Source organism: Tachyglossus aculeatus, chromosome 5, assembly GCF_015852505.1.
Source record: "Tachyglossus aculeatus isolate mTacAcu1 chromosome 5, mTacAcu1.pri, whole genome shotgun sequence".
In the NCBI taxonomy this organism is placed as follows: domain Eukaryota; kingdom Metazoa; phylum Chordata; class Mammalia; order Monotremata; family Tachyglossidae; genus Tachyglossus; species Tachyglossus aculeatus.
In genome coordinates this window covers 18742082-18768316 of record NC_052070.1, presented here as the reverse complement: position 1 = coordinate 18768316, position 26235 = coordinate 18742082, and the positions used below count along the sequence as shown (strand labels likewise).

At 43.9% G+C, this 26235-nt stretch overlaps 1 protein-coding gene across 1 annotated transcript in view; it reads right to left on the bottom strand.

Moving 5' to 3' along the window:
- The window catches only part of TWSG1 (twisted gastrulation BMP signaling modulator 1), a 68820-nt gene that overhangs the window by 6706 nt on the left and 35879 nt on the right, over positions 1–26235 (bottom strand). Inside the window, 3 exon segments of the mRNA XM_038747143.1 lie at positions 4405–4639; positions 4641–4672; positions 26088–26187. Of these exon segments, the coding sequence (XP_038603071.1) occupies positions 4405–4639; positions 4641–4672; positions 26088–26187 (367 nt within the window).

The following is a 26235-nucleotide window of genomic DNA, read 5'->3' as shown; positions in this document are numbered from 1 at the left end:
CCGCTTAGGCAGCAGAATACCAAGAATAATCCAGTTCAAGGGTAATGGAATAAGAAGAGACAGTTCCCTTAGCTCTTTCAAAGGGGCCCGAAAAAGTTGCCAATGGTCTAGTGACTCGTTTTCATGACTATAACCATTCTTTTCACTACCCTATATTGTCTTATTTAATAAATGCCATCATCATCATCATCAGCAAAGTGATCTCTCTCTCTCTCCAGTGAAATATATTTAAGGGTTTCAGAGATAACTGAAAATACGTATAGGAGGTACAAATTTACATAATAATTACTATTAACTCCACCAGGCCTGGAAATTTCAGATTTTCCTGTCACCACAGGCTTCTCCAATTAGCACCTAGGAAAACTTGAGAAGTTAAATGGGCAGGAGGTAAGTTTCTGCGGGTTGGGATGGCCAGCCCAGACCCTGGGGAGAAAGTTCCACTCCTCTCTCTGCAGCTCTAGAAATGGCACTGGGCAGCCGCCGAATCGGACAGGGGTATGCTTGCAATTCCTCTCCTTTTTTTTAAGGCATCAGCATCAAAGAATAGATGAATCTGCAGTCCCAGCGAGGGCTAAACTGCTGTAATCAAGCAAGGCTTGTCTCTTCTCAGGCCAACGAGCTGCTGCAATCAGCTGGGGGATAGCAGAAATCGATCAATCAATGGTTTTTATCAAGTACTGACTGTGTACAGAGCAATATAGTACACTCTAATACGAGTGCAATACAGCATAGTTGACAGACATATCCCTTGCCCACACCTCTAGACCGTAAGCTCTCTGTGGGCAGGGATTGTGTCTGTTTATTGTGATATGGTACTCTCCCAAGCTCTTAGTACAGTGCTTACTGTGTGCAAAATAAATGCAACTGAATGAATGAGTGAAGGATCTTACAGTCTACATTCATTCATTCAATCATATTTATTGAGCGCTTACTGTGTGCAGAGAGCACTGTACTAAGCGCTTGGGAAGTAAAAGTTGGAAACATATAGAGACGGTCCTTACCCAACAATGGGCTCACAGTCTAGAAGGGGGAGACAGACAACAAAACATATTAACAAAATCAAATAAATAGAATGGTAAATATGTACAAGTAAAATAGAGTAATAAATCCGTACAAACATATATACAGGTGCTGTGGGGAGGGGAAGGAGGTAGGGTGGGTGGGGTGGGGGGAGAGGAAGGAGGGGGCTCAGTCTGGGAAGGCCTCCTGGAGGAGGTGGGCTCTCAGTAGGGCTTTGAAGGGAGGAAAAGAGCTAGCTTGGCAGATGTGCGGAGGGAGGGCATTCCAGGCCCGGGGGAGGACGTGAGCCGGGGGTTGACGGTGGGACAGGCGAGAATAAGGCACATTGAGGAGGTTAGCGACAGAGGAGCAGAGGGTGCGGGCTGGGCTGGAGAAGGAAAGAAGGGAGGTGAGGTAGGAGGGGGCGAGGTGATGGACAGCCTTGAAGCCGAGAGTGAGGAGTTTTTGCCTGATGCGTAGGTTGACTGGTAGCCATTGGAGATTTTTTAGGAGGGGAGTAACATGCCCAGAGCGTTTCTGCACAAAGATGATCTGGGCAGTGGCGTGAAGTATAGACTGAAGTGGGGAGAGACAGGAGGATGGGAGATCAGAGAGGAGGCTGATGCAGTAATCCAGTCGGGATAGGATGAGAGATTGAACCAGCAGGGTAGCGGTTTGGATGGAGAGGAAAAGGCGGATCTTGGCGATGTTGCGGAGGTGAGATTGGCAGGTTTTGGTGACGGATTGGATGTGAGGGGCGAAGGAGAGAGCGGAGTCGAGGATGACACCAAGGTTGCGGGCTTGTGAGATGGGAAGGATGGTAGTGCCATCTACAGTGATGGGAAAGTCAGGGAGAGGGCAGGGTTTGGGAGGGAAGATAAGGAGTTCAGTCTTGGACATATTGAGTTTTAGATGGCGGGCAGACATCCAGATGGAGATGTCCTGAAGGCAGGAGGAGACATGAGCCTGAAGGGAGGGAGAGAGAGCAGGGGTGGAGATGTAGATTTGTTTGTCATCAGCATAGAGATGATAGTTGAAGCCGTGGGAGCAAATGAGTTCACCAAGGGAGTGAGTGTAGATAGAGAACAGAAGGGGACCGAGAACTGACCCTTGAGGAACCCCTACAGTAAGGGGATGGGGGGGGGAGGAGCCCACAAAGGAGACTGAGAATGAACGGCTGGAGAGATAAGAGGAGAACCAGAAGAGGACGGAGTCTGTGAAGCCAAGGTTGGATAGTGTATTGAGGAGAAGGGGGTAGTCCTCAGTGTCGAAGGCAGCTGAGAGGTCGAGGAGGTAAGCCCCACATGGGACAACCTCATAACCTTGTATCTATCCCAGCGCTTAGAACAGTGCTTGGCACATAGTAAACGCTTAACAAATACTATCATTATTATTATTATTATTATAGAGTATGAGCCGTTGGATTTGGCAAGCAGGAGGTCATTGGTGACCTTTGAGAGGGCAGTTTTGGTGGAATGTAGGGGACAGAAGCCAGATTGGAGGGGGTCGAGGAGAGAGCTGGCGTTGAGGAATTCGAGGCAGAGAGTGTAGACAACTCATTCAAGGAGTTTGGAAAGGAAAGTCTGGAAAGTCTACAGTCCAACAGAACCCAGCAAGGGGGTTCCTCTCAGATCAGCAGCTTCTGCTGTGTTCAATTTCTGGACCCATCAATGAAGTGGGTTTAACTTTTCCTTTAAAGACTAGCAACGTCCACACAATTTGATCCTTAACTTTCCCCTCTGGCTCAGAGAGTCAGTTTGCCACAAACACTCTCTTTTCTTCCAGTAGGTGTATACCTAAGGGCCACTTTAATTCCAAGCATGACCTGGATACAGAAATTATTCTGAACCAGTCTTTCAGAGAAAAGTCTGGTAATTTCTTAAACCATTTTCTCTCACCTATAAATATTTAGGACTGAAAGTTATGTATGGCTCTTGAAACTTGATTTTCTTTGTTAGGACGCTCGTGATGAAGAGGAAACGCCTAACAACTGCATTGTGTTGTTCTCTCCCAAGTGCTTAGTACAGTTCTCTGCACACAGTAAGTGTTCAATCAATACGACTGATAGGATTTTGTGCGGGACTTTTTTTTTGCTTTCATTTGTCCTATATTTAGCGTCCATTTTTTAGAAGTAGCATTAAAGAAAAATGTCACTATCCAGACGGATGTTAGGTATGGATAAGTGATTCAGGACACTAGCTATACATCCTTAAAATCTCTCATGCTGTTTCCTTATATTATTTCCAATAACGGGGAGCACATAAGTTAATATGTAATAAAGATACTTACTGGACATTTCCTAATCGAAAGCACTCAAACAGAATTATTTTGGTTTCCTAAAGTGGGCCAAACCAAAGAATAGTCTCACATTTGAGCGTTATTTCATGATGAACCATATGGCTTAGGAACATAATTGGTTCAGTGTCTACTATTCACACTCGAATCAGGATGTCAACATCAATTATGAATTCCTTTATACATGAAGGAAAAAGGCACACAATAGATCGTAGAAAAATGGTAAGAATAAACCCACTATACCACACTGGAAGCAGTGTGGCCCGGTGGAAACATCACAGGCCTGGGAGTTCGAGGATCTGGGGTCTAATTCCGGCTCTTCCACTTACCTGCTGTGTGAGCTTGGGCAAGTCACTTAACTTCTCTATGCCTCAGTGCCCTCATCTGCAAAATGGGGATTCAATACCTGTTCTCCCTCCTACTTAGACTGTGAGTCTCAAGTGGGATGTAGTTATCTTGTATCTACTCCAGAGCTTAGTACACTGCTTGATGTATAATAAGCGCTTAACCACTATTTTGAATTTCTGAGTAAAGACTCACATTTTCATATTAACATGTGAGCCCGTTGTGGGCAGGGATCGTCTCCCTTTGTTGCCGAATTGTACTTTTCAAGCACTTAGTACAATGCTCTGCATACAGTCAGCGCTCAAATACAACTGAATGAATTTTTACTCAGGGATAATGTGGTCTGTGCTAACAGTGCCTTCCATTTCATGAGCTCAAACAGCTTTATATATACAACCGGTTGATAAGCAGCATTGTCCCTAATTTACATTTGGAAAACTTGAGGTGGACGGAAAGCCGATGTCATAGAGCAAATCAGGAATAGACTTGGGAACAGATTCTGGGATCCTATTTATATAGCATTCTTTAGTCACAAAATATCACCGTGTTTTTCCAAATGGGTTATTTCAGCACCACAGCTACTATAGCTATTATGCTACTTTACTACCCTGGGACTATAATTCATTCAGTGCCCCCGAAAAAAGATGAATCTTGAATTTCCTCCTCTATCTGGCACTGAAGGTTTTGTGGATCGAGGTGATGGGGAAAAAAGGATGGAGACCAAATCTGACCCCAACAATCTAGTCAGAAATTGAGTTTGGTTACCTTTGTCGCTGGAATATGGGGCATGGACATTGTTGCTGGGGACAGACACGTTCTGGTGTTGGGGTTGGTTGACGGTTTCTAAAAACGAAACCAGATTTTCATGATGTGAGAGCTCTTCGGCAACGGGAAAAGAAACTATGTTCCAGTTCAGCTGAGTGTCTCCTTCGGTGAGAGCTCGGAAGAGAGACGGAATTGGTTCGTGCAGTTCCTCCACGGTGCTCTTTGATGTTGGGGGGGGTGTCGCTGTAATTGCGGGGATTACACATTCCTGCGGAAAGAGGAAAAAAAAATTTAAAGGTCTTAAAATATTTTAAATTTATAAAACAATAATCCCACTGTTCCCATGTTGCAGGGGTTGCGTTCTTGAAAAACCCTGCAGCAAGAAAAACTCATATAACTCCCTTTATAGCTGATGTCCTGAGTGCGCACACAAACTATTGCTGCAACAGGCTACATTGTTGGATTGACTCTAAAGCGCTTAGTACAGTGCTCTGCACACAGTAAGCGCTCAATAAATACGATTGATTGATTGACACCCCTCTAGACTGAAAACTCGCTATGAGTAGGGAACTGTCCGCTAATTCTACTTTACTGTATTCTCCCAAGTGCTCCGCACCGAGTAAGTGCTCAATAAATACCACTGATTGATTGCTCTGCACACAATAAGTACTCAATAAATATCACTGATTGACCGATGGATGAACGTTCCCTAATTCCCAATGTTCTAACCTAGGCACCTAACGAAAACACACATCATGGCAAATATGAATATACTACTCTTAAAAATGATTTTTAAAAAAATCTTATAATGTGTTTTATAATGTTAAATCTCTTGCCCTCAGCAGTCTCACATTTCTTCTTGCTCTCCCGACGTCTCTACCAGGATGACCTGCCACAGAAGCAGTGTGGATTAGTGGAAAGAACAAGGGCTTGGGAGTCAGAGGTCATGGGTTCTAATCCAAGCTCTTCCACTTATCAGCTGTGTGGCTTTTACTACTACTGTGGCATTATCTTCAAGTACAAGGACAGAGCCCTCTCTAAACACCTGGAAGTTCCTTAATGAATTAATTGTGGTATTTCTTAAGCACTTACTTTGTGCCAGGCACTGTACTAAGAGCTAGGATGCATACAAGCAACTCGGATTGGACGCAGTCCCTGTCCCATGTAATAATAATAATAATAAGAATAATAATAATGATGGTATCTGTTAAGTGCTTACTATGTGCAAAGCACTGTTCTAAGCACTGGGGAGGTTACAAGGTGATCAGGTTGTCCCACGGGGGGCTCACAGTTTTAATCCCCATTTTACAGATGAGGGAACTGAGGCACAAGTACGCTTACTTGTTAAATGGTGTACCAAGCGCCATTTTATGCCCTGCGTAGACACAAGTTTAATCAGGGTGGACACGGACTGTCCCGCATGGGGCTCACAATCTTAATCCCCATTTTACAGATAATAATAATAATAATAATGGTATTTGTTAAGCACTTACTATGTGCAAAGCACTGTTCTAAGCCCTGGGGAGGTCACAAGGTGATCAGGTTGTCCCACAGGAGGCTCACAGTTTAAATCCCCATTTTACAGATGAGGGAACTAAGGCACAAAGAAGTTAAGTGACTTGCCCAAAGTCACACAGCTGACAAGTGGCGGAGCCGGAATTTGAACCCAAGTCCTCTGACTCCAAAGCCTGGGCTCTTTCCATTGAGCCACGCTGCTTCTCAGTGAGGCAACTGAGGATCAGAAAATAATAATAATAATAGTTATGGTATTTGTTAAGCACTTAGTACGTGCCAAGCATTGTTCTAAGTGCTGGGGTAGATACAAGGTAATCGGGTTGTCCCACGTGGGGCTCACAGTCTTAATCCCCATTTTACAGATGAGGTAACTGAGGCACAGAGAAGTTAAGTGGCTTGCCCAAGGTCACACAGCAGACAAGTGGCAAAGCCAGGATTAGAACCCACATCCTCTAACTCCCAGACCCGTACTCTACCCACTAGACCACGCTTTTTCCAAATACTGCTTTTACTTTTAATGTTTACTGTGCTGACTGTTCAACTTTAACCTCCTCTTAGCACAGTGTTTGCCACAAAACAGGTGCTAATAAATACCATCATCACTACTGTTATTATTACAGTGCTTTGAACATTCATAAATGCCAGTAATAATATCTAGCTTTCTATACAAATAGTCCTTAGCTCAATATTTTATAACAAATTTGTTCAATGTATTCAAACACTGAAAATGCATCAGTTACTTCTATCCCATCACCTGGGTTAGATGCACAGCTAAGGAAAATGCAGTAGTAATTGTTTTTTTACTTTGGCATAAACATTTAATTCCATAACTAGATACGGTTACAATGCGAAAACTCAATTTTTCCAGTAAGTAGATTTATTCCCTGGTAGTGAACTATGCACTCTCGGTGGAACATTACCTTTTTCAGACCAACAGAAGACCATTTAGTGCATTCCTGCATAGGTAATATGCATACCATGCTGTAATGCATTAAACCATTCCCTGGTGGTTTGAAATGGTTAATGAGCCTCTCAGAGTGCTTAAGATACGAACAAAAAATAAATTTTAGGGCTAGGAGAATTGGGTTCCTAAAAGTTTTATACCAGCTTGTTAGTTTTATAGTATTCTTATCTAGAAGAGGCCCTTAGGCCTAGCATTCACAGCCAAGTTATTTATACAACCAGGATTTTCTAGTGATAAGAATTATGGTACTTGTTAAATGCTTATTATGTGCCAAACACTGTCCTAAGCACTGGGATAAATACGTGTTAATCAGGTTGGACACAGTCCCACATTGGGCTCACACTGGTAATCCTCATTTTTTACAGAAGAGGTAAATGAGGCACAGAGAAGTTAAGTGACTTGCCCAAGGTCTCACAGCAGAGCCAGGATTAGAACCCAGGTCCGTCCAACTCCCAGGCCTGTACTCTTTCCACCAAGCCATGCTCCTTTGATACACGAAGAGAAAAAGTCCAAAAGATTTTTTCATTCCTAGGAGGCAGTGTGAACTGCGCTCACGTCAAACCCTTTTCTTTATTAAAGGAGTCTTTTCGTTGCTCCTTCAGATCTCTGTAAAATGAAAAAAATTTAGCCAAAACAGCTTCTGCGAAGGATCTGGGAGAGTCGTTCTTTACCATAAGCGGACAAAACCTCTCCATTTCTCTCAGAGGCATGTCAAGCATGCAGCCACAGTGCACATGCATGGAACCGCTGAATTAGTGCGATTTTGTGCATGCCGCAGGGAAACCGAAGAAGAGAACAGGCAAGGAGGGTGGCACCTCCCACTCATGCTCATGTTCTGTCCTGCAAGTGGCAGAGCAGCTGCCCTGTTGGGAGCAGCTTTCTGTGGTACCCAGGAAGGTCACCCTGCTCACAATCTCCGGGAACCACGAGCTCTAGAGAACAGCCTTGGACAGCAACAGGGATACTCTCATCTGGGCTCTCATCAAAAATCTCCAGTGGCTACCAATCAATCTGCGCATCACTCCTCACCCTGGGCTTCAAGGCTGTCCATCACCTCGCCCCCTCCTACCTCCCCTCCCTTCTCTCCTTCTCCAGCCCAGCCCGCACCCTCCGCTCCTCCGCCGCTAATCTCCTCACCGAACCTCGCTCTCGCCTGTCCCGCCATCGACCCCCGGCCCACGTCATCCCCCGGGCCTGGAATGCCCTCCCTCTGCCCATCCGCCAAGCTAGCTCTCTTCCTCCCTTCAAGGCCCTGCTGAGAGCTCACCTCCTCCAGGAGGCCTTCCCAGACTGAGCCCCTTCCTTCCTCTCCCCCTCGTTCCCCATCTTACCTCCTTCCCTTCCCCACAGCACCTGTATATATGTATATATGTTTGTACATATTTATTACTCTATTTATTTATTTATTTATTTTATTTGTACATATCTATTCTATTTATTTTATTTTGTTAGTATGTTTGGTTTTGTTCTCTGTCTCCCGCTTTTAGACTGTGAGCCCACTGTTGGGTAGGGACTGTCTCTATATGTTGCCAATTTGTACTTCCCAAGTGCTTAGTACAGTGCTCTGCACATAGTAAGCGCTCAATAAATACGATTGATGATGATGATGGGCTTCTTTCTGGCTGATCTATCCCCTTCACTTAGTCTTGTTCTGCTTCCACTCCACTGTAGCCCACACACTTCTCTCCTCTAATACCAACCAACACCCACGACTGACATGCCCTCTCTCCCTCCTGCATGGAACTCCTCACACAATATATCCACCACACCAACACTCTCCCCATCTTCAAAGACCTACTGAAATCATATCTTCTCTAGGAAGACTTCCCGGACTAATCTCTCACATCCTCTCCCTACTTCTTCTCCCATGCATTTAGTCCCACTCCCTAAGCGCTCCTCAAGCAACTCCAGTGGTTGCCCATCCACCTTCGCGTCGGACACTCCTTACGGTCGGCTTTAATAATAATAATAATAATAATGGCATTTATTACGAGCTTACTATGTGCAAAGCACTGTTCTAAGCACTGGGGAGGTTACAAGGTGATCACGTTGTCCCACGGGGGGCTCACAATCTTAATCCCCATTTTACAGATGAGGTAACAGACACAGAGAAGTGAAGTGACTTGCCCAAAGTCACACAGGTGACAATTGGCAGAGCCGGGATTTGAACCCATGACCTCTGACTCCAAAACCTGTGCTCTTTCCACTGAGCCACGCCACTTCTCCTGAAGCTTTAAAGCACTCGATCATCTTGCCCCCTCCTACCTCATATTGCTACTCTCCTTCTCTCCTTCTACAACCCATCCCACACAATTCACTCCTCTAATGCTAACCTTCATCAATCGTATTTATCGTATTTAATCGTATTTAACCTTCACACTGTACTTCTATCTCAATCTATCTCATCACCAACTCGCCTATGTCCTGCCTCTGGCCTGGAATGCCCTCCCTCTTCACATCTGTCAGCCAATGATGCTCCCCACCTTCAAAACCTTACTGAAGGCACATCTCCTCCGAGAGGCCTTCCCTGACTAAGCTCTCCTTTCCTCTTCTCCCACTCCCTTCTGCATCGTCCCAACTAGCTCCCTTTATTCATAACCCCTCCACCCCAGCCCCACAGTAATAATAATAATAATCGCATTTATTAAGCACTTACTATGTGCAAAGTACTGTTCTAAGCGCTAAGGAGGTTACAAGGTGATCAGGCTGTCCCCCGTGGGGCTCACAGTCTTCATCCCCATTTTACAGATGAGGTAACTGAGGCCCAGAGAAGTGAAGTGACTCGCCCAAAGTCACACAGCTGACAAGTGGTGGAGCTGGGATTTGAACCCATGACCTCTGAATCCAAAGCCCGGGCTCTTTCCACTGAGCCACACTGCTTCTCCCGCAGTACTCATGTTCATATCTGTAATTTTATTTATATTAATGTCTGTGTCTCTCTCTAGAAGGTAAATTCACTGTGGGCAAAGTGACTGTTATATTGTTACGTTGCATTCTCCCAAGCACATTGTGGTCTCCCAAGTACAGTACTCTGCACACAGTAAGCGCTCAATAAATACAATTGACCGACTATCTTTGGTACTTCTCCCCATCTCCACATCATTTACGTACATAGCCTTGTACTCTGTTGCTTCTCTTACCAGTAAGGTATTTTAATATCTGTCTCTCCCACTGGACTGTAACCTCCTTGAGGGGAGGGATCATGCCTAACAACTATATCATCTTCTCCCAAGAGCTCTGCACAATATTCTGCCCCATCGACTGGTTGGAAGGAAGTCAATGAGTGTCAGGTGGTAGGATGCCAAAGCAGAAGAAAATGAACTTAGGAAACGTGAGAGACATGTGTGGGTTGGGGGCGGCGAAGGGGGGTGAGTCAGGGGGAGGATGGTGCCACAGCAGAAGAGATCCCATACGATCTCTATACAATCAATACGATTGATTGATCCCAGGTTATGCAGACCAGCACCAAAACAAGAACTTCAGCACATCATTAGAGATGTTATAAGGCCCATCATGTGCCATATCTGCACTTCAGAAGAGTGAAGATGACTCCAGCTTCACTACAGACATGGAAGTAATCTTGAAGTGAGGCAGCAGACTTTCAAACTTCTTCACCTGCCTTCTTCTTAAAAAACATAGAGCATTTATAACATAAAAAATTCCAACACGGCATTTCTCCTGACTACTGGGACAGTCACCACAGCACCCAGAATCATGAGAATGGCAACACATCTGAGCCTAATAGCATACTCCTTGAGGCCCACAAGCATGGAAGAGGATACTTAGCTTAAATTTTTACACAAGCTGTTACTCAACATACACTTACTCAAGATATGGGACTGTAAGGTTCTCAATAATGCCACCATCGTCCCAATCTTCAAGATCAATCAATCTTATTTACTGAGCGCTTACTGTGTGCAGAGCACTGTACTTGGGAGAGTACAGCATAATAGAGTTTGAAGACACGTTCCCTGCCCACAGTGAGTTAAAAGTCTAGGGGGGAAGAGTACGCATCTGGGAGAGTGTAATATAATAAAATTGTTAGACATGTCCCTTGTCCATAAGGAGCTTACAGTCTAGAGGATGTTAAAATAAGTTAGATAGGAGAAATGCCTGCAAGACCCAAGCCAAAGTACTCCTGGATCGCCTACTAAATACTGTTGACCAAACGCCAGAGGTGAATCCCAAATGAATTGGTGAAAAGTCCAGGTAGAGAGGGTTTTTTTTTAAATAAAATATTCATATTGTCTGTCTCGCCTTCTAGCCTGCAAGCTCAATGTGGGCAGAGAACGTGTCTTCCACCTCTGTTGTACTGCATTTTCCTAAGCGCTTAGAACAGTGATCTTCACCCAGTTAACACTCAATAACTATGACCAGTTATTTTTTAAAAGGGCAATTCTATAGCCTACCTCCATGAGCATGGTCTTCCAGAATGTTCCTATTCCCAGAACTATTTCCAGTTTTCTTTAAATCTGATGAGTAACTGTCCCATTAAGCCCTTCACCATCGCTGCAAACTCTCCTGCCACTCTTTCTGCAGCTATTAACTACGGTGTAGTAAAGCTTTTTTCTATCAAAACTCACCAGCTTTGGCAACTGCAGAGATCAAAGAGAGGAGTCAGAGGATAAGCTTTAGGTCATAAATTCCAGATAAGTGAAGCCCAAATTTCATGACGCTTTACTGTACGTGTAGTAAGAATTATATTGAAAGTGCCAGATGTTTTTAATAGGTGAGGTGGGATGGAGTGCGAGACACAAGAGGAGGGAGTAGATTTTGAGAGCAGGTTTGGAGATTTATAATAATAATAATAATGATCGTATTTATTAAGCGCTTACTATGTGCAAAGCACTGTTCTAAGCGCTGGAGAGTGATTGTAGCAACAGAAGGAAATTGGGGTGACGAGGGAAATCTGGGGATCTGGAACGTAATGTTTTTCATTTTCGCCTCACCTTAATGATATCAGGCAGGCCAAATGTCTGACGCCTGTCCAGAGGCAAGGTGTTTGGGAAGGAAATTACATCAGTTACTAAAACGGCAGTAACAAAAAAACTACAGCAAATTTCATGCTCATTATTGTAAATAAAGGTTTCTACAAGTCGATGGCAAATAGAACGAAGGAAATTTTCTGGAAGAAAGAGAGAGGCACTTGGGACATATTTGTCGGGGTCCAGCATGTTTGCTGAAAGGAAGCCGTATAGAAAAAAAAACTGCTTTTATTTGCCCGGAATTTGCACAAGGTAATGGATACTTAGACTCTGTGTTGGTAGGATGGAAGGAGGCTGATTATCCTTTATCTTGGAGGATAATGGAGAGATGGGTGGTACTAGTATTCACCTTAGCAGCAGGTAAATAGTCTCAAATTAAGCACAATTGTTCCGAAACCACCTCTATTAACACTTAAAAGGCGGCTGAGTCAGAAAAGCAGCGAGTCCAGAGTCTTAGAAGGAAGTGAGTGCCTGGAGCCATGTTGTCGGGAAGCTCAAACTCCCATCAACATTCAATCTCCAAGAAGCATCCCAAATTCTGTTAGGGACACCCTAGGGTTACCTCTTATCTCCCAACTGCCACTTCTTTGGAACTTCTGAATCACCTGAGCACCTGCTTACTCAAACAACCTCCCACAGTACTTATGAACATATCTTACTCACCCTATTAGGCAAGAACTCACTTTGCATAGGTGTCTTTTCCCTTTCTTCCTCCTATCTGTAATTTCTTTCGGGCCTCTAGCAATCAATCATATTTATTGAGCACCTACTGTGTGGGGAGCACTGCATGAAGACTAAAGAGAGTAATAATAATAATGGTATTTGTTAAGTGCTTACTATGTGCCAAGCTCTTAGTACAATGCGCACAATATATGCACATATTAGAGAAGCAGCGTGGCTCAGTGGAAAGGGTAACGGGCTTTGGAGCCGGAGGTCATGGGTTCAAATCCCGGCTCCGCCAACTGTCAGCTGTGTGACTTTGGGCAAGTCACTTAACTTCTCTGGGCCTCAGTTCCCTCATCTGTAAAATGGGGATTAAGACTGTGAGGCCCCCGTGGGACAACCTGATCACCTTGTAACCTCCCCAGCGCTTAGAACGGTGCTTTGCACATAGTAAGCGCTTAATAAATGCCATTATTATTATTATTATTATTATTATGTGCTCAAAAAATAAAATTGATTGAGGAAGATTCATTCATTCAATCAATCGTACTTATTGATTGATTGATTGATTGAGCACTTACTGTGTGCAGAGCACTATACTAAGCATTTGGGAAAGTACAATACAACAATAAACAGACACATTCCCTGCCCACAACGAGCTTACAGTTAGAGGAGGGGGGCAGACATCAATACAAATAAATTACAGATATTCATTCAATCGTATTTACTGAGTGCTTACTGTGTGCAGAGCACTGTACTAAGTGCTTGGAAAGTACAGATATGTACATAACTGCTATGGGGCTGGGAACAGGAAGAATAGAGAAAGTCAGGGCTTCGCAGAAGGGAGTGGGAGAAGAGGAAAGGAGGCGCCTAGTCTGGGAAGGCCTCTTGGAGGAGATGTGCCTTCAGTAAAGCTTTGATGCTGGGGAGAGTAGGATTTTAGGAGGGAGGGGGTTCCAGGCCAGAGGCAGGAAGGTAGCAAGACGGGTGGGAGCGAGGCATAGTGAGAAGGTTACCACTAAAGGAGCGAAATGTGTGGGCTGGGTTGTAGAAGGAGAGTAGTGAGGTGAGGTAGGAGGGGGCAAGGTGGTGGACTGCTTTAAGGCCAATGGTGAGAGGGGTTTTTGTTTGGTGCGGAGGTTGAGGGGCAACCACTGGAGTTTTTTGAGGAGTGGGGTGACATGTCCTTTGAATACAAGGGTGTTTGAAGGGTACTGGGAGATAACTTAGCCAGCAGCATAAAAGGATCCTGCCTGGGGCTCCTGTCATGAGAAAAAGACAGACATGAGATATACCCTATGTGTGAGCGAGAGAGTTGCACTAGTTTGCAGCTTGGAAGGGGTTCATGGGATCGCATGTCTATCAATCAATCAATCAATCGTATTTATTGAGTGCTTACTGTGTGCAGAGCACTGTACTAAGCGCTTGGGAAGTACAAGTTGGCAACATATAGTACAAGTTGGCAACATCAATCAATCAATGGTATTTATTGAGCACTTTCTATGTGCAGAGCACTGTACTAAGCAGTTGGGAGAATATATACAACAGAATTAGCAGACACATTCCCTGCCCATAACATGCTTACACTCTGGAAGGGGAGACATACTAATATGAATAAAATAATTTGTAATACATAATTTAAAGATATGTGCATGGCTGTTCTATCAGACAGCAACTAAACCTTACTTACTTAAACGACTGCCTGGTAAATTGTGTTTTGTATCCCCAGTGAGGGCAAGGAGAGGGGGTGGTCTAATCCTGGCTCTGCCACTTGCTTACTGTGTGACCTTAGGCAAGTCACTTAATTTCTCTTTGCCTCAGTTTTCTCATCTGTACAATAGAGACTCTACACTATACCTCGACCTCTCGACTGTAAACTCGTTGTGGGCAGAGAATGTGTCTGTTATATTGTTGTGTTGTCCTCTCCCAAGCTCTTAGTACAGTGCCTTGCACACAGTAAGTGCTCAATAAATATGACTGACTCGATAGATGCTCTCCTTTTTATTTGGATTCTGAGCCCCACATCAAAGACTTGTGTCCAGCCCGATTATCCTGTATCTATCCCAACCCTTATGTCAGTTTTTGCACACAGTAAATGCTGCTAAGAAGATTTATGAAATACCACAATAATAAGAATATGCCACTGGGGACAGGGGATCAGATGGGTGTATGGGTGGCTCAGTGTAAACTCTTACCACTACTATAAAAATAATGCAAGTACATGTCCTAGGCGGTAAAATATATCTTTTCCCTCTTTTTCTAACCTTCAACTAAAACCTAGGGAACCTAGATGAGTTTGACGCTTGCTGAGAGACAGTAATGCCACTTGCCAGTACCTATGGTTCAAAACAATAATCAATCAATCAATTGTATTTATTGAGCACTTACTGTGTGCAGAGCACTGTACTAAGCGCTTGGGAAGTACAAGTTGGCAACATATAGAGACAGAATCACCCCAAATGATCAAGGCCCAGAAAAGGTCCCATATTTTCAGGGTCACAGTGTGACAGAGATGGTCTCTCAACTAAGGGCACTGGCTATTTTGGAACAGAAGGTTTTCTGAGCTGTGATGCTGAGAGATCAGGTCGTGCAAGAAAGTTTGAGAAAATGATACTGTCAGGACAGGTTATAGGAGAAATGTTCTTCAAGTTGGGAGTTCAGAGTTGTGAGGCCCCTGCCCCTCGAGGGGGGGAAACGATCATGAGGATCGACGGCAAATCTACCCGAGAAACTGAAGGTTCTAGGGAATCAATCAATAGCATTTATTGAGCGCTTACTGTGTGCAGAGCACTGTACTAAGCACATGGGAAGTACAAGTTGGCAACATATAGAGACAGTCCCTACCCAACAGGGAAGGATTCGGACAGTGTGAAACTGGAACGTGGGACACCCAGAAGGAAGGGAGGAAAGGACCAGATGAACATGTGTTCCAGAACATCTCCAGGAAATTAAGAGACGATCCCAGGGAGGGGGCAAAAGTGTTATACGAAGGGAAAGTAGTTCGGATAGGAATCAATCAATCAATCGTATTTATTGAGCGCTTACTGTGTGCAGAGCACTGTACTAAGCGCTTGGGAAGTACAAGTTGGCAACATATAGAGACGGTCCCTACCCAACAGGGGGCTCACAGTCTAAAATGGGGAGACAGACAACAAGACAAAACATACTAACAAAATAAAATAAATAGAATAGATATGTACAAGATAAATAAATAAAGAAATAGAGTAATAAATACGTACAAACATATATACATATATACAGGTGCTGTGGGGGAAGGGAAGGAGGTAAGATGGGGGGGATGGAGGGGGGACGAGGGGGAGAGGATTAAATCCTATGTGTCACAACTCTCTGATAACACTTGCAAGGTGGCTATTACAGGTCTCTGCAGATCTCTGACCTTTGTGTCCGTCTGTGGTATGAGTTGAAAGAATTTCCAGAGCCAGGGAGAGGATCTGGAACTGGGAATCTGGGGTGGGGGGGCCCACTCTGATACAAGTTTCCTGTAGCCAACCCCAAGACAGGGTGGGAGGCGGCTGGCCTGAATTCTCGATCCCTTACTGTTCAGACAACAGCACATTCATGAGACAAGCTGTGATGGTGGCGGACAAGGGGTTTAGGGGTGGGCTTCGGTAGGCAAGAGAGCCCCAGTGGCTGTCCATCTTGAGGAGGGTGACGTGGGGGATGTGCAAGGAATGGGACTAAGGTCGGAATATGGAGCCAGGGCAGGGGAGGTGGAGAGTGAATGACCTCAAAAGTGCCATACTGCTTTTGCGCCAAGATGGGGATCAGCTGGGGGTGAAGCAGGTGGGGGTAGATGACCCCTCCACATGAGGCTTTGGGGTGCTTTGGAGTGAGGGGAGGAGGAACAGCTCATACCCTACCCTTGTGCCAAACGAGGATTGAAAATTTGACAGTGAAGAAGGAGGAGCACCAAGACTGAGTACTCCTTGCTTTCTCTTCCTCCTCTTCTTTCTCTCCCTTACCCTTCATCTTTCCCTCTCCTCACTGAGTTCAAGCTTGGGACAATACACCTATAGCAAGACAAATATTCCTGCTCTTGATGAGTTTACAATCTAGTGGATGAGACCAATAATTCCTTATGAGTAGTGAAATCTTTTACTAATTTGTTCTTTGTCAATAATTATTTGTCTCCATTAAATTGTAGAGTCAGAAAAGGAATAGGGAAGGAAACAGGGCAGATACTTCAGAATGAAATAGCTGAATAATTTTGCAAGTATATAAGCAAAAATATACATATGTACATGAATATTTCCCTTCCCCCATCTCCTCCTTATCCCTCTTACTCTCCCTGCCTCTCTTTCTCTTCTGACCCTGCCCCTTCAAAAGCTCTCTCCAATGTCTCACCCCCACCATTCTATGCTCCCAAATTTACCCCTTTTTTCAAAATGAAGGCACCCATTCTCTTAACAACATTCACACTCTTGTATATGCAGCTCTGCCTGATTGCAGATGCACTTCTCATAATCACCATTCTTTATTATATACCTAATAATGTATTACGTGATGGGGAACATGCACCTGAAAAATATACAGCCTCTTCCCCTGAGAAGTTTCTCATTTTATTCTGCTCCCTTTTCTGGTTTCCCTCCATGTTTCTAATGTTTGCCCTTTGGGCATTCCTCTGGATTGTTCCCCTACTGCTCCGAATAGGTGTGCTTGTGCACACGTAAAGGTGGCTGACACACTCCAAATTTCCATAATATTTCTCATGCCATATTTAAATATAAATGTTGTGGGTCAGGACTGTTCTAATTAAACTGGTCATATTATCTCGAACCAAGCCCTCAGGGCTCTTGCTCAGTTTGGTATGCCTGGATTTTTATATCTGGGCTGGAGCTTGCTCAGTTTAAGTCCCAGTACATTCCTGCCGTTATGGAATAGCTGTCACAGAATTTAGCAAATGTCCTACGCTACTTCCTCTCTCCTTGATCCTCCCACCAAAACACTCCAGGGAACGCCAGGAAGACGTTTAAATCTGGAACCCTGTAGGATGTAAGCTCCTGTGAACAGGGATCGCATCAATCTGTTCTGTTTAACTTTCCCAAGTGCTTAGTGCAGTGCTCTGCACACTCTAAATGCTCAATAAATAGGGCTGAATAGGATTCATTATTGGAATGGATGTTCATAGTCAGTCTCCCTATGGGTATCACCTTTTGTGTCTCTGGGTGAGTGAGTTCTCAGTGGTTTGAAGCACATATATATGTCATAGTTGTGTGTGGACTTGCAAGGCAATAGAAGGTGAATTAAAGGAGAGATCTTTCCTTTTCCTGCTCCTCCTCAGTTAGCCTTCCACACCCTTCATGTCAGTAATCTAGGCTTTGGGGAAGGGAGCGGAGAGGGGAAGGGAAAGAAGAGGGGAGAGAGGGGAGGAGGGGAGGGAGAAGGGCACAGGGGAGGAGAAGGGGAGGGGAGGAAAGATGGAAGGGAAAGGGAGAGGAAAGGAGAGAAGAGAAGCTAATTCTGCTCTTTGCCTTTTGGCCTATCTTCGGTTGTCCCACAGGCTTTCTGTGGAATCTGTAGTGGTGCAAAAGACACACAGTCTCCTGAGGTGTGGGCAGTCCACATGTCAACTTCAATCCAAGGTTTGAGGAGCTCAGCTCTAAATCAATAAATCTAAATCAATGAGAAGCAGCCTGGGAGTCAGAAGGCCATGGGTTCTACTCCTGGCTCTGCCACTCGTCTGCTATGTGACCTTGGGCAAGTCAATTTACTTCTCTTTGACTCGGTTACCTTATCTGGAAAATGGGGATTGAGACTGTGAGCCCCACGTGGGACAGGGACTCTGTCCAAACCAATTTGCTTGTATCCACCCCGGCGCTTAGTACAGTGCCTGGCACATAGTAAGTACTTAATACCATAATAATAATTATTAATAACAACCATGGTAATAATAACAATAAAGCACCCTTGTTCTTGTAAAGGTTCCTTATAAGGCCAGATGACTTTAGTCTTCTGTGTCCTTAAGTGCTTGTCGAGCTCACGATTGCAAACATCTGGACTGCCCAAATGTCTTTAGCAAAAAGAATCCAAAAAGCCCTTAAGGCATCATCTCTTGGCATGTCTAGCACAACACATGTATTAAATCAAACTCCATCTTTATGGCAGTGACATTCCCCCTACACCCCCTCCAAAAAAAACCCTTAATCAAGTAAAATGCAATGCTTAGAACGTGCACCGTTTTCTTAAAGGGAGAGAATTACCACTGATCCAGGATGACGTTTTCTCCTTAGAGGGAGCTAAAAAGCCGGATATCTCCACCCCCGATTTGCATACAAGCCTATATCATTAAGAAAATCGTGACTTGAAAAATAAGGTTAAGCTTACTAGCAGTGACCATTCAATTCCCAAGGCATTGTGTCTGCCAGTACTGAAGACAAGGAGTCTTAATACTGCAGTTCTACTCAAATAGGCCTGTGCTGTAAAACATGCCACTATGGCCCAGGTGCTGAATAAAGCAAATCCTATTTAGACTACACAGTTTACGAAAACGGAATCTCTGTTCCCCAATCCTGAGCGGGGCCAAGGATGAAGTCCCCTGGCTCTTTGTGGGCCCTGATAAGGCTGGGACCGGCTCCTGTTATAACACAGCACCAAATTTACTTTACAGCGGGATCCCAATGCATTACTTTGAATAGCTTGCAAAAGGGCGCTGTGTTAAAATGGGGTTATCCTGCAAGCGGCAATGCGTTCTTCCACATGTTCTCCATTTCTACCAAGTTAGTGCAGCAGAAATCCCCGAAACAGCACCTGGTCCTCTACAAGGTCTGCCACCTCAGCCACCTCTAGAAATCCCTGAACTGTGCATAAGCATCCAATTACCAATCATTTTTTCAACATTATAGATTTTGGGGGCATAAATCTATGCCTAGCATAAAAAAAGTTAGGAAGCAACGTGGCCTACTGGTTAGAAAACGGGCCTGGATTCAATCCTGTCTCCTCCTCTGTCTGCTGTGTGAACGTGGGCAAGTCGCTTCACTTCTCTGTGCCTCAGTTACCTCATCTGTAAAATAGGGATTAAAGATAGCGAGCCCCATGTGGGGCCTGGACTGTGTCCAACTTGATTGTAGCTTGTATATACCTCAGTGCTCAGTACAGTGACTCGCACATAGTAAGTGCTGAACAAGTACAGTAACAATAAAAATAAAGAAACAATAAATCGGAATTACTGGATGAGTCTGACTGCAGAAACAGTCCAAGCAACCCATTGGTGGTGACAGTTTTGAGGTGACAGCAGTGGCTTCCCTAACGAATCCAAGAGAATTTGGAGTACTTTGAGGGATTTGATACTGAAACAACTTTAAGATATAATAGAAGTTCTCACTTACCCTCTAAAGTTTCAATATTCTGGTGTTATATTTCTATTAATGGGCCAGAAGAGAGGCCAGAGGCTTAGGGGTTATAGTAATGCAGGAGCTCTTTCATTTCTTCTTAATACTAAATAAAAGTAACCTGAAAATGTGCTTTAGATGTGAATGTAAGAACAGCTCTATGTTTTGTTAATGTGCTTTATTAAATGTCTTGGGAGTACCTAAAACCTGATACTATCTGCATTTCTCCAGTGACTGAGCATGTCATTAACCAATGAATCAGATACTGAAGTCCTATCTGAAAAAGCTGCACAAAAAAGATGGAAAGTCAGTTAATTCAGGACAAAGAGAAACATGCATTACGTAAGACATATTTTTCTAATATTTAGCTGAACGTAAGTGGAAGAGAGATCTCATAAAAGCTCCAAAACTGACTTATTTTTAATGAAAGGGCTTGCACAGACGGATTGTAGCTCAATTCCACAAATTTCATCCTGGACAAATTAGGGAATTGAGTCTGTTTGTGACACAAAAGGCCAAATGGATTCAGTAAAGGAATGGGTGCTGTGTGTCACTGTAGTGGTATTAGGCTAGAATTATAAACGTCTGATTGCAAGGTGTGGTACAATTTTGTTTTAAGGTTATTAGAAATCAGACCAAGAGAATTCTGTAATCCAACAGGCTAAAAATTCGTGTCACGTGGTAAATGATTTTGTAGTTGAAACATGATCTTCGCGGGCACCAAAAATCCAATTTCGGCCACAGTGAAATTCTTAGGCCATCTAACAAGAAAATAATTATGATAAATTATAAATTGTGGCATTCCTGGTCTAGAAAGACACCTTCACTTTTACTTATAGGAGAAGACAAAAGCCAGGGAAGAGAAGAGTCATTGAAGTGCTTTGGGAAAGTCAGTCAGTCAGTCGTATTTACTGAGCGCTTACTGTGTGCAGAGCACTGTACTAAGTGCTTGGGACAGTATAATATAGCAACAATAATAATAATGATGGTATTTATTAGGCACTATGTGTCAAGCACTGTTATAAGCGCTTGGGTAGATACGAGATCATCAGATTGGACACAGTCCCTGTCCCACATGAGGCTCAGAGTCTTAATCCCCAGATCATCACCATCATCATCAATCGCATTTATTGAGCGCTTACTATGTGCAGAGCACTGTACTAAGCGCTTGGGAAGTACAAATTGGCAACATATAGAGACAGTCCCTACCCAACAGTGGGCTCACAGTCTAAAAGGGGGAGACAGAGAACAAAACCAAACATACTAACAAAATAAAATAGAATAGATATGTACAAATAAATTAGAGTAAAAAAAAAAAAAAAATGAACTGAGGCCCAGAGAAGTGAAGTGACTTGCCCAAAGTCACACAGGTCGTTGTGGCCAGGGAATGTGTCCATTTATTGTTGAACTGTACTCTCCCAAGCGCTTAGTACAGTACTCTGCACACAGTAGGTGCTCAATAAATACAACTGAACGAAGGAACGAAAGTGGTGGAGCCGGGAGTCCGTCGTTGGGTAGGGACCGTCTCTATATGTTGCCGATTTGTACTTCCCAAGCACTTAGTACAGTGCTCTGCACACAGTAAGTGCTCAATAAATACGACTGAATGAATGAACCTACATCCTTCCGTCTCCATGCCACTTCCCATTCGCTACCCATAACTAGCTCTACAGTCTAGACTGCAAGCTCAGTGTAGGCAAGGAATGTGTCTTTTTATTGTTATATTGTACTCTCCCAGGCGCTTAGTACAGTGTTCTGAGCACAATAAGCACTCATTAAATACAACTGAATGAATGAATGTTATATTGTACCCTCCCAAAGTGCCTAGCACAGTTTATATTGTACTCTCCCAAAGTGCCTAGCACAGTGCTCTACACACAGTAAATTCTCTATAAATTCAAGTGTGGGCAGGGAATGTGTCTGTGGTTATATTGTTCTCTCCCAAGTGCTTAGTACAGTGCTTTGCTTACAGTAAGCACTCAATAAATACGACTGAATTAATGACTGATTAATTATGATACACGTCAGTCCCTAAATCCCAGTGAAAGCCGGGAGACCCAGTTAAAAAAGAGAAAAAGCATGGTGTGGTGGATAAAGCATGGGTTTGAGAGTCAGGAGGTCAAGAGAGGTTGAGAGAAAGGGAGAAAGAGAGGGAAGAGAAAAGAAAAAGCCGGAGGAATGGAGAAACAATTAGTTCTTCAGGAGAAAATGATGTCCTCAGCCCCTTAATACAAACCAGAGCTGGGAGACCCAGACAAGCTACTGTTTAGATTTTCATAGCGCTCACCAGTTGTTAGAAGAGCTTCTACCTAAACCACTGTAGCAGGATCAATCAATCAATCTATAGTATTTACAAGATGGACAAATGAGAGATTAATTAGGTAAAGAACAACTGATAATTAATCAGGTAAAGATTAAGACTGAGAAGCGGAGTAGCCTAATGGATAGAGCATGGGTGTAGAAGTCAGAAGGATCTAGGTTCTAGTCCTGGCTCCCCCACTTGTCTGCTGTGTGACCCTTGGCAGGTTACTTAACTTCCCTGTGTCTCAGTTACTTCATCTATAAAATGGGGATTAAGATAGTGAGCCTCCTGAGGGACGCGGACTTTGATTAGTTTGTATCTACCCCAGTGCTTAGTACAGTGCCTGGTATATAGTAAGGATTTGACAAATACCATAAAAAAAAAGGTAAAGACGAAATGTGAGTTCAGAAGGGCCTTCAAGCAGCGTGGCTCAGTTGAAAGAGCATGGGCTTTGGAGTCAGAGGTCATGTGTTCAAATCCCGGCTCCGCCACTTGTCAGCTGTGTGATTTTGGGCAGGTCAGTTTACTTCTCTGTGCCTCAGTTACCTCATCTGTAAAATGGGGGTTGAGACGGTGAGCCCCATGGGGGATAACCTGATGACCTTGTATCTACCTCAGCACTTGGAACAGTGCTTTGCACATTGGAAGTGCTTAATAAATGCTATTATTATTATTATTATTATTATTATTATTATTATTATTATTATCCAAGATGGGGAGATCTTTGACCTGCTAGATGTGGAATGGGAGGCTGTGAGCAAGAGGTCAGGACGAGGCACAGTGAATAAGTAGGGTGCCAGAGAGGGGTGAAACAGGAAAGCTGGGGTGGAGTGGAAGGGGAACTAGGATATGAAATGTGATGAGAGCTGACTGAATGTTTTAAAAATCAGGACAACACATAACTTAAATAAAGTTCATTAGGCCATAAAATTAGGAACCATAAATAATCCTCACATTATATTTAACACCCTTCTAGCTCTTAGTAGTTTATAATAATAATAATAATAATGGCATTTATTAAGCACTTACTATGAGCAAAGCACTGTTCTAAGCACTGGGGAGGTTACAGGGTGATCAGGTTGTCCCACGGGGGGCTCACAGTCTCAATCCCCATTTTACAGATGAGGGAACTGAGGCACAGAGAAGTGAAGTGACTTGCCCAAAGTCACACAGCTGACAAGTGGCGGAGCCGGGATTTGAACCCATAACCTCTGACTCCAAAGCCCTCGCTCCTGCCACTGAGCCACGCTGCTTCTCTTAACCCCAGCTTTGGGCTCCATAACTTACAAAGACTGTAGAGGACATAGAGAAGGTTCAGAGGAGAGTTATGAACATGGTAAAAAAATCTTAACAAATGGGAAAACATGCTATTTAAAGGATCTAGAATTATGTAGCCTAGAGAGGAGAAAGCTACGAGTTACTTTATGATCTCTTAGGATGTGAAAGGTTACTCTGAGGAAACTGTTAATCAATCAATCAATCGTATTTATTGAGCGTTTACTGTGTGCAGAGCACTGTACTAAGCGCTTGGGAAGTACAAGTTGGCAACATATAGAGACGGTCCCTACCCAACAGTGGGCTGTTCACTTGTTCTCCATGTCCGCCAAGGAGAAAAGAAGCAGCATGGCCTAGTGAAGAGAGCCCAGGCCTGGTAGTCTAAAGGACCGGAGTTCTAATCCTGACTCTGCCAACTGCTTGCTGTGTGACCTTAGGCAAGTCACTTCACTTTTCATTCATTCATTCATTCAATCGTATTTATTGAGCTCTTACTGTGTGCAGAGCACTGTACTAAGCGCTTGGGAAGTATAAGTCGGCAACATACAGAGACAGTCCCAACCCAACAACAGGCTCACAGTCTAGAAGGAGGAGACAGACAACAAAACAAAACATGTAGACAGGTGTCAAAATTGTCAGAACAAATAGAATTAAAGCTATATGCACATCATTAACAAAATAAATAGAATAGTAAATATGTACAAGTAAAATAGGGTAATAAATCTGTACAAATATATATATACAGGTGCTGTGGGGAGGGGAAGGAGGTAGGGCGGGGGGGGATGGGGAGGGGGAGAGGAAGGAGGGGGCTCAGTCTGGGAAGGCCTCCTGGAGGAGGTGAGCTCCTGGAGGAGGGGGGTCGACGGCGGGACAGGCGAGAACGAGGTACAGTGAGGAGATTAGCGGCGGAGGAGCGGAGGGTGCCGGCTGGGCTGTAGAAGGAGAGAAGGGAGGTGAGGTAGGAGGGGGCGAGGTGACGGACAGCCTTGAAGCCGAGAGTGAGGAGTTTTTGCTTCACTTTTCTGTGCCTCAGTTTCCTCAACTGTAAAATGAGGATACCTGTTCTCTCCCCTACTTAGACTGTGGTCCCCATGCGAGGCAGAGACTGTGCCCGACCTAATTAACCTGTACCTACCTCCACGCTTAGAACAGGGCTTGACACAGAGTAAGCACTTAACAAATACCATTAAAAAGAAAAAGAAAAAATATGCCTAAACTACAACAGTTAAAGTGGAAAGATCTAGTCTAGTGGAAACAGCACAAGCCTGGGTATTTATTACTCTATTCATTTATTTATTTATTTATTTATTTATCTTACTTGTACATCTATATTCTATTTATTTTATTTTGTTAGTATGTTTGGTTTTGTTCTCTGTCTCCCCCTTCTAGACTGTGAGCCCCCTGTTGGGTAGGGACCATCTCTATATGTTGCCAACTTGTACTTCCCAAGCGCTTAGTACAGTGCTCTGCACACAGTAAGCGCTCAATAAATACGATTGATTGATTGATTGATTGGGAGTCAGAGGACCTGGGTTCTAATCCAGGTTCTGCGAAGTGCATCTTGTGTGACCTTGGGCAAGTCACTTCACTTCTCTGTGCCTCAGTTTTTCTGGTCTCTCTTCTACTTGGGCTGTGAGCCCCATGCGGGACAGGGACTGTGTCCAACGTATTAACTTGTATCTACCCCAGTGCTTAGAACAGTGTTTGACACATAATAAACGCTTTATAAATACCATTAAAACAACAACAATAACCAAACCACGGTTTCTAATAGAGATCTTTCAAGTTGTGAAATGATGTGATGGCAACTGAGGGAGTGTGTTAATTCCTTCGGTGGAAGTTTCTAAAAATGGCAAAAAACCTCATCTGTCTGGGATGGTTTATGGAAATTCTACAGAAAGCAGGGGGACAGCTTACATAACCTCTAAAGGACCCTCTTCCAGTCCCAGGATTCTAAGACGATAATAACCAATAATAATTGTCATATTAAGTACTTGCTACATGGCAAACACTGTTCTAAGCACTGGGGAAGAGACAAGATAATCAGGTCAGACACAATACCTGTCTCACATAGGGCTCACCATCTAAGTAGAAGGGATAACAGATATTGAATTCCCATTTTACAGATGAGGAAACTGAGGCACAGGTACTCCCCCCACCCAACCCGTTTCAAAATCTTATTGAGGCACATCTCCTTCAAGAGGACTTCCCTGACTAAGCCCTCATTTCCTCTTCTCCCACTCTTTTCTGCGACACCCTGACTTGCTCCCTTTATTCATCCCCCACTCAGGCCCACAGCACTTACCTACATATCTGTAATTGATTTATTTACATTAATGTCTGTCTCCCCCTCTAGACTTCAAACTTGTTGTGGGCAAAGAATGTGTCTGTTTATTGTTAAACTGTATTCTCCCAATCACTTAGTACAGTTCTCTGCACACAGTAACCGCTCGATAAATACAATCGAATGCTTAAGGTACTTGTTGGGGTCACAGAGCAAGCAAGTGGCAGACTAAGATTTAGATCCCAGGTTCTCTGACGCCCAAGCCCACGCTCTTTCCACATGGCCACGCTGCTCCTCTAGAAGCACATTAAGCAAATTAAAAGTAACCAACCAAATGTCAACTTACCAACACAATCACAGCACTCATCCCAAAGCGTGCCTAGACAAAGCATGCACTCCTTACAACAGGAACAGTTTCCTTCACCCGGTCGACACTGACATAGCTCCTGGTGATAAAGCACAAATGTTAGTCCTCTCAAAGACCTAGCACGATA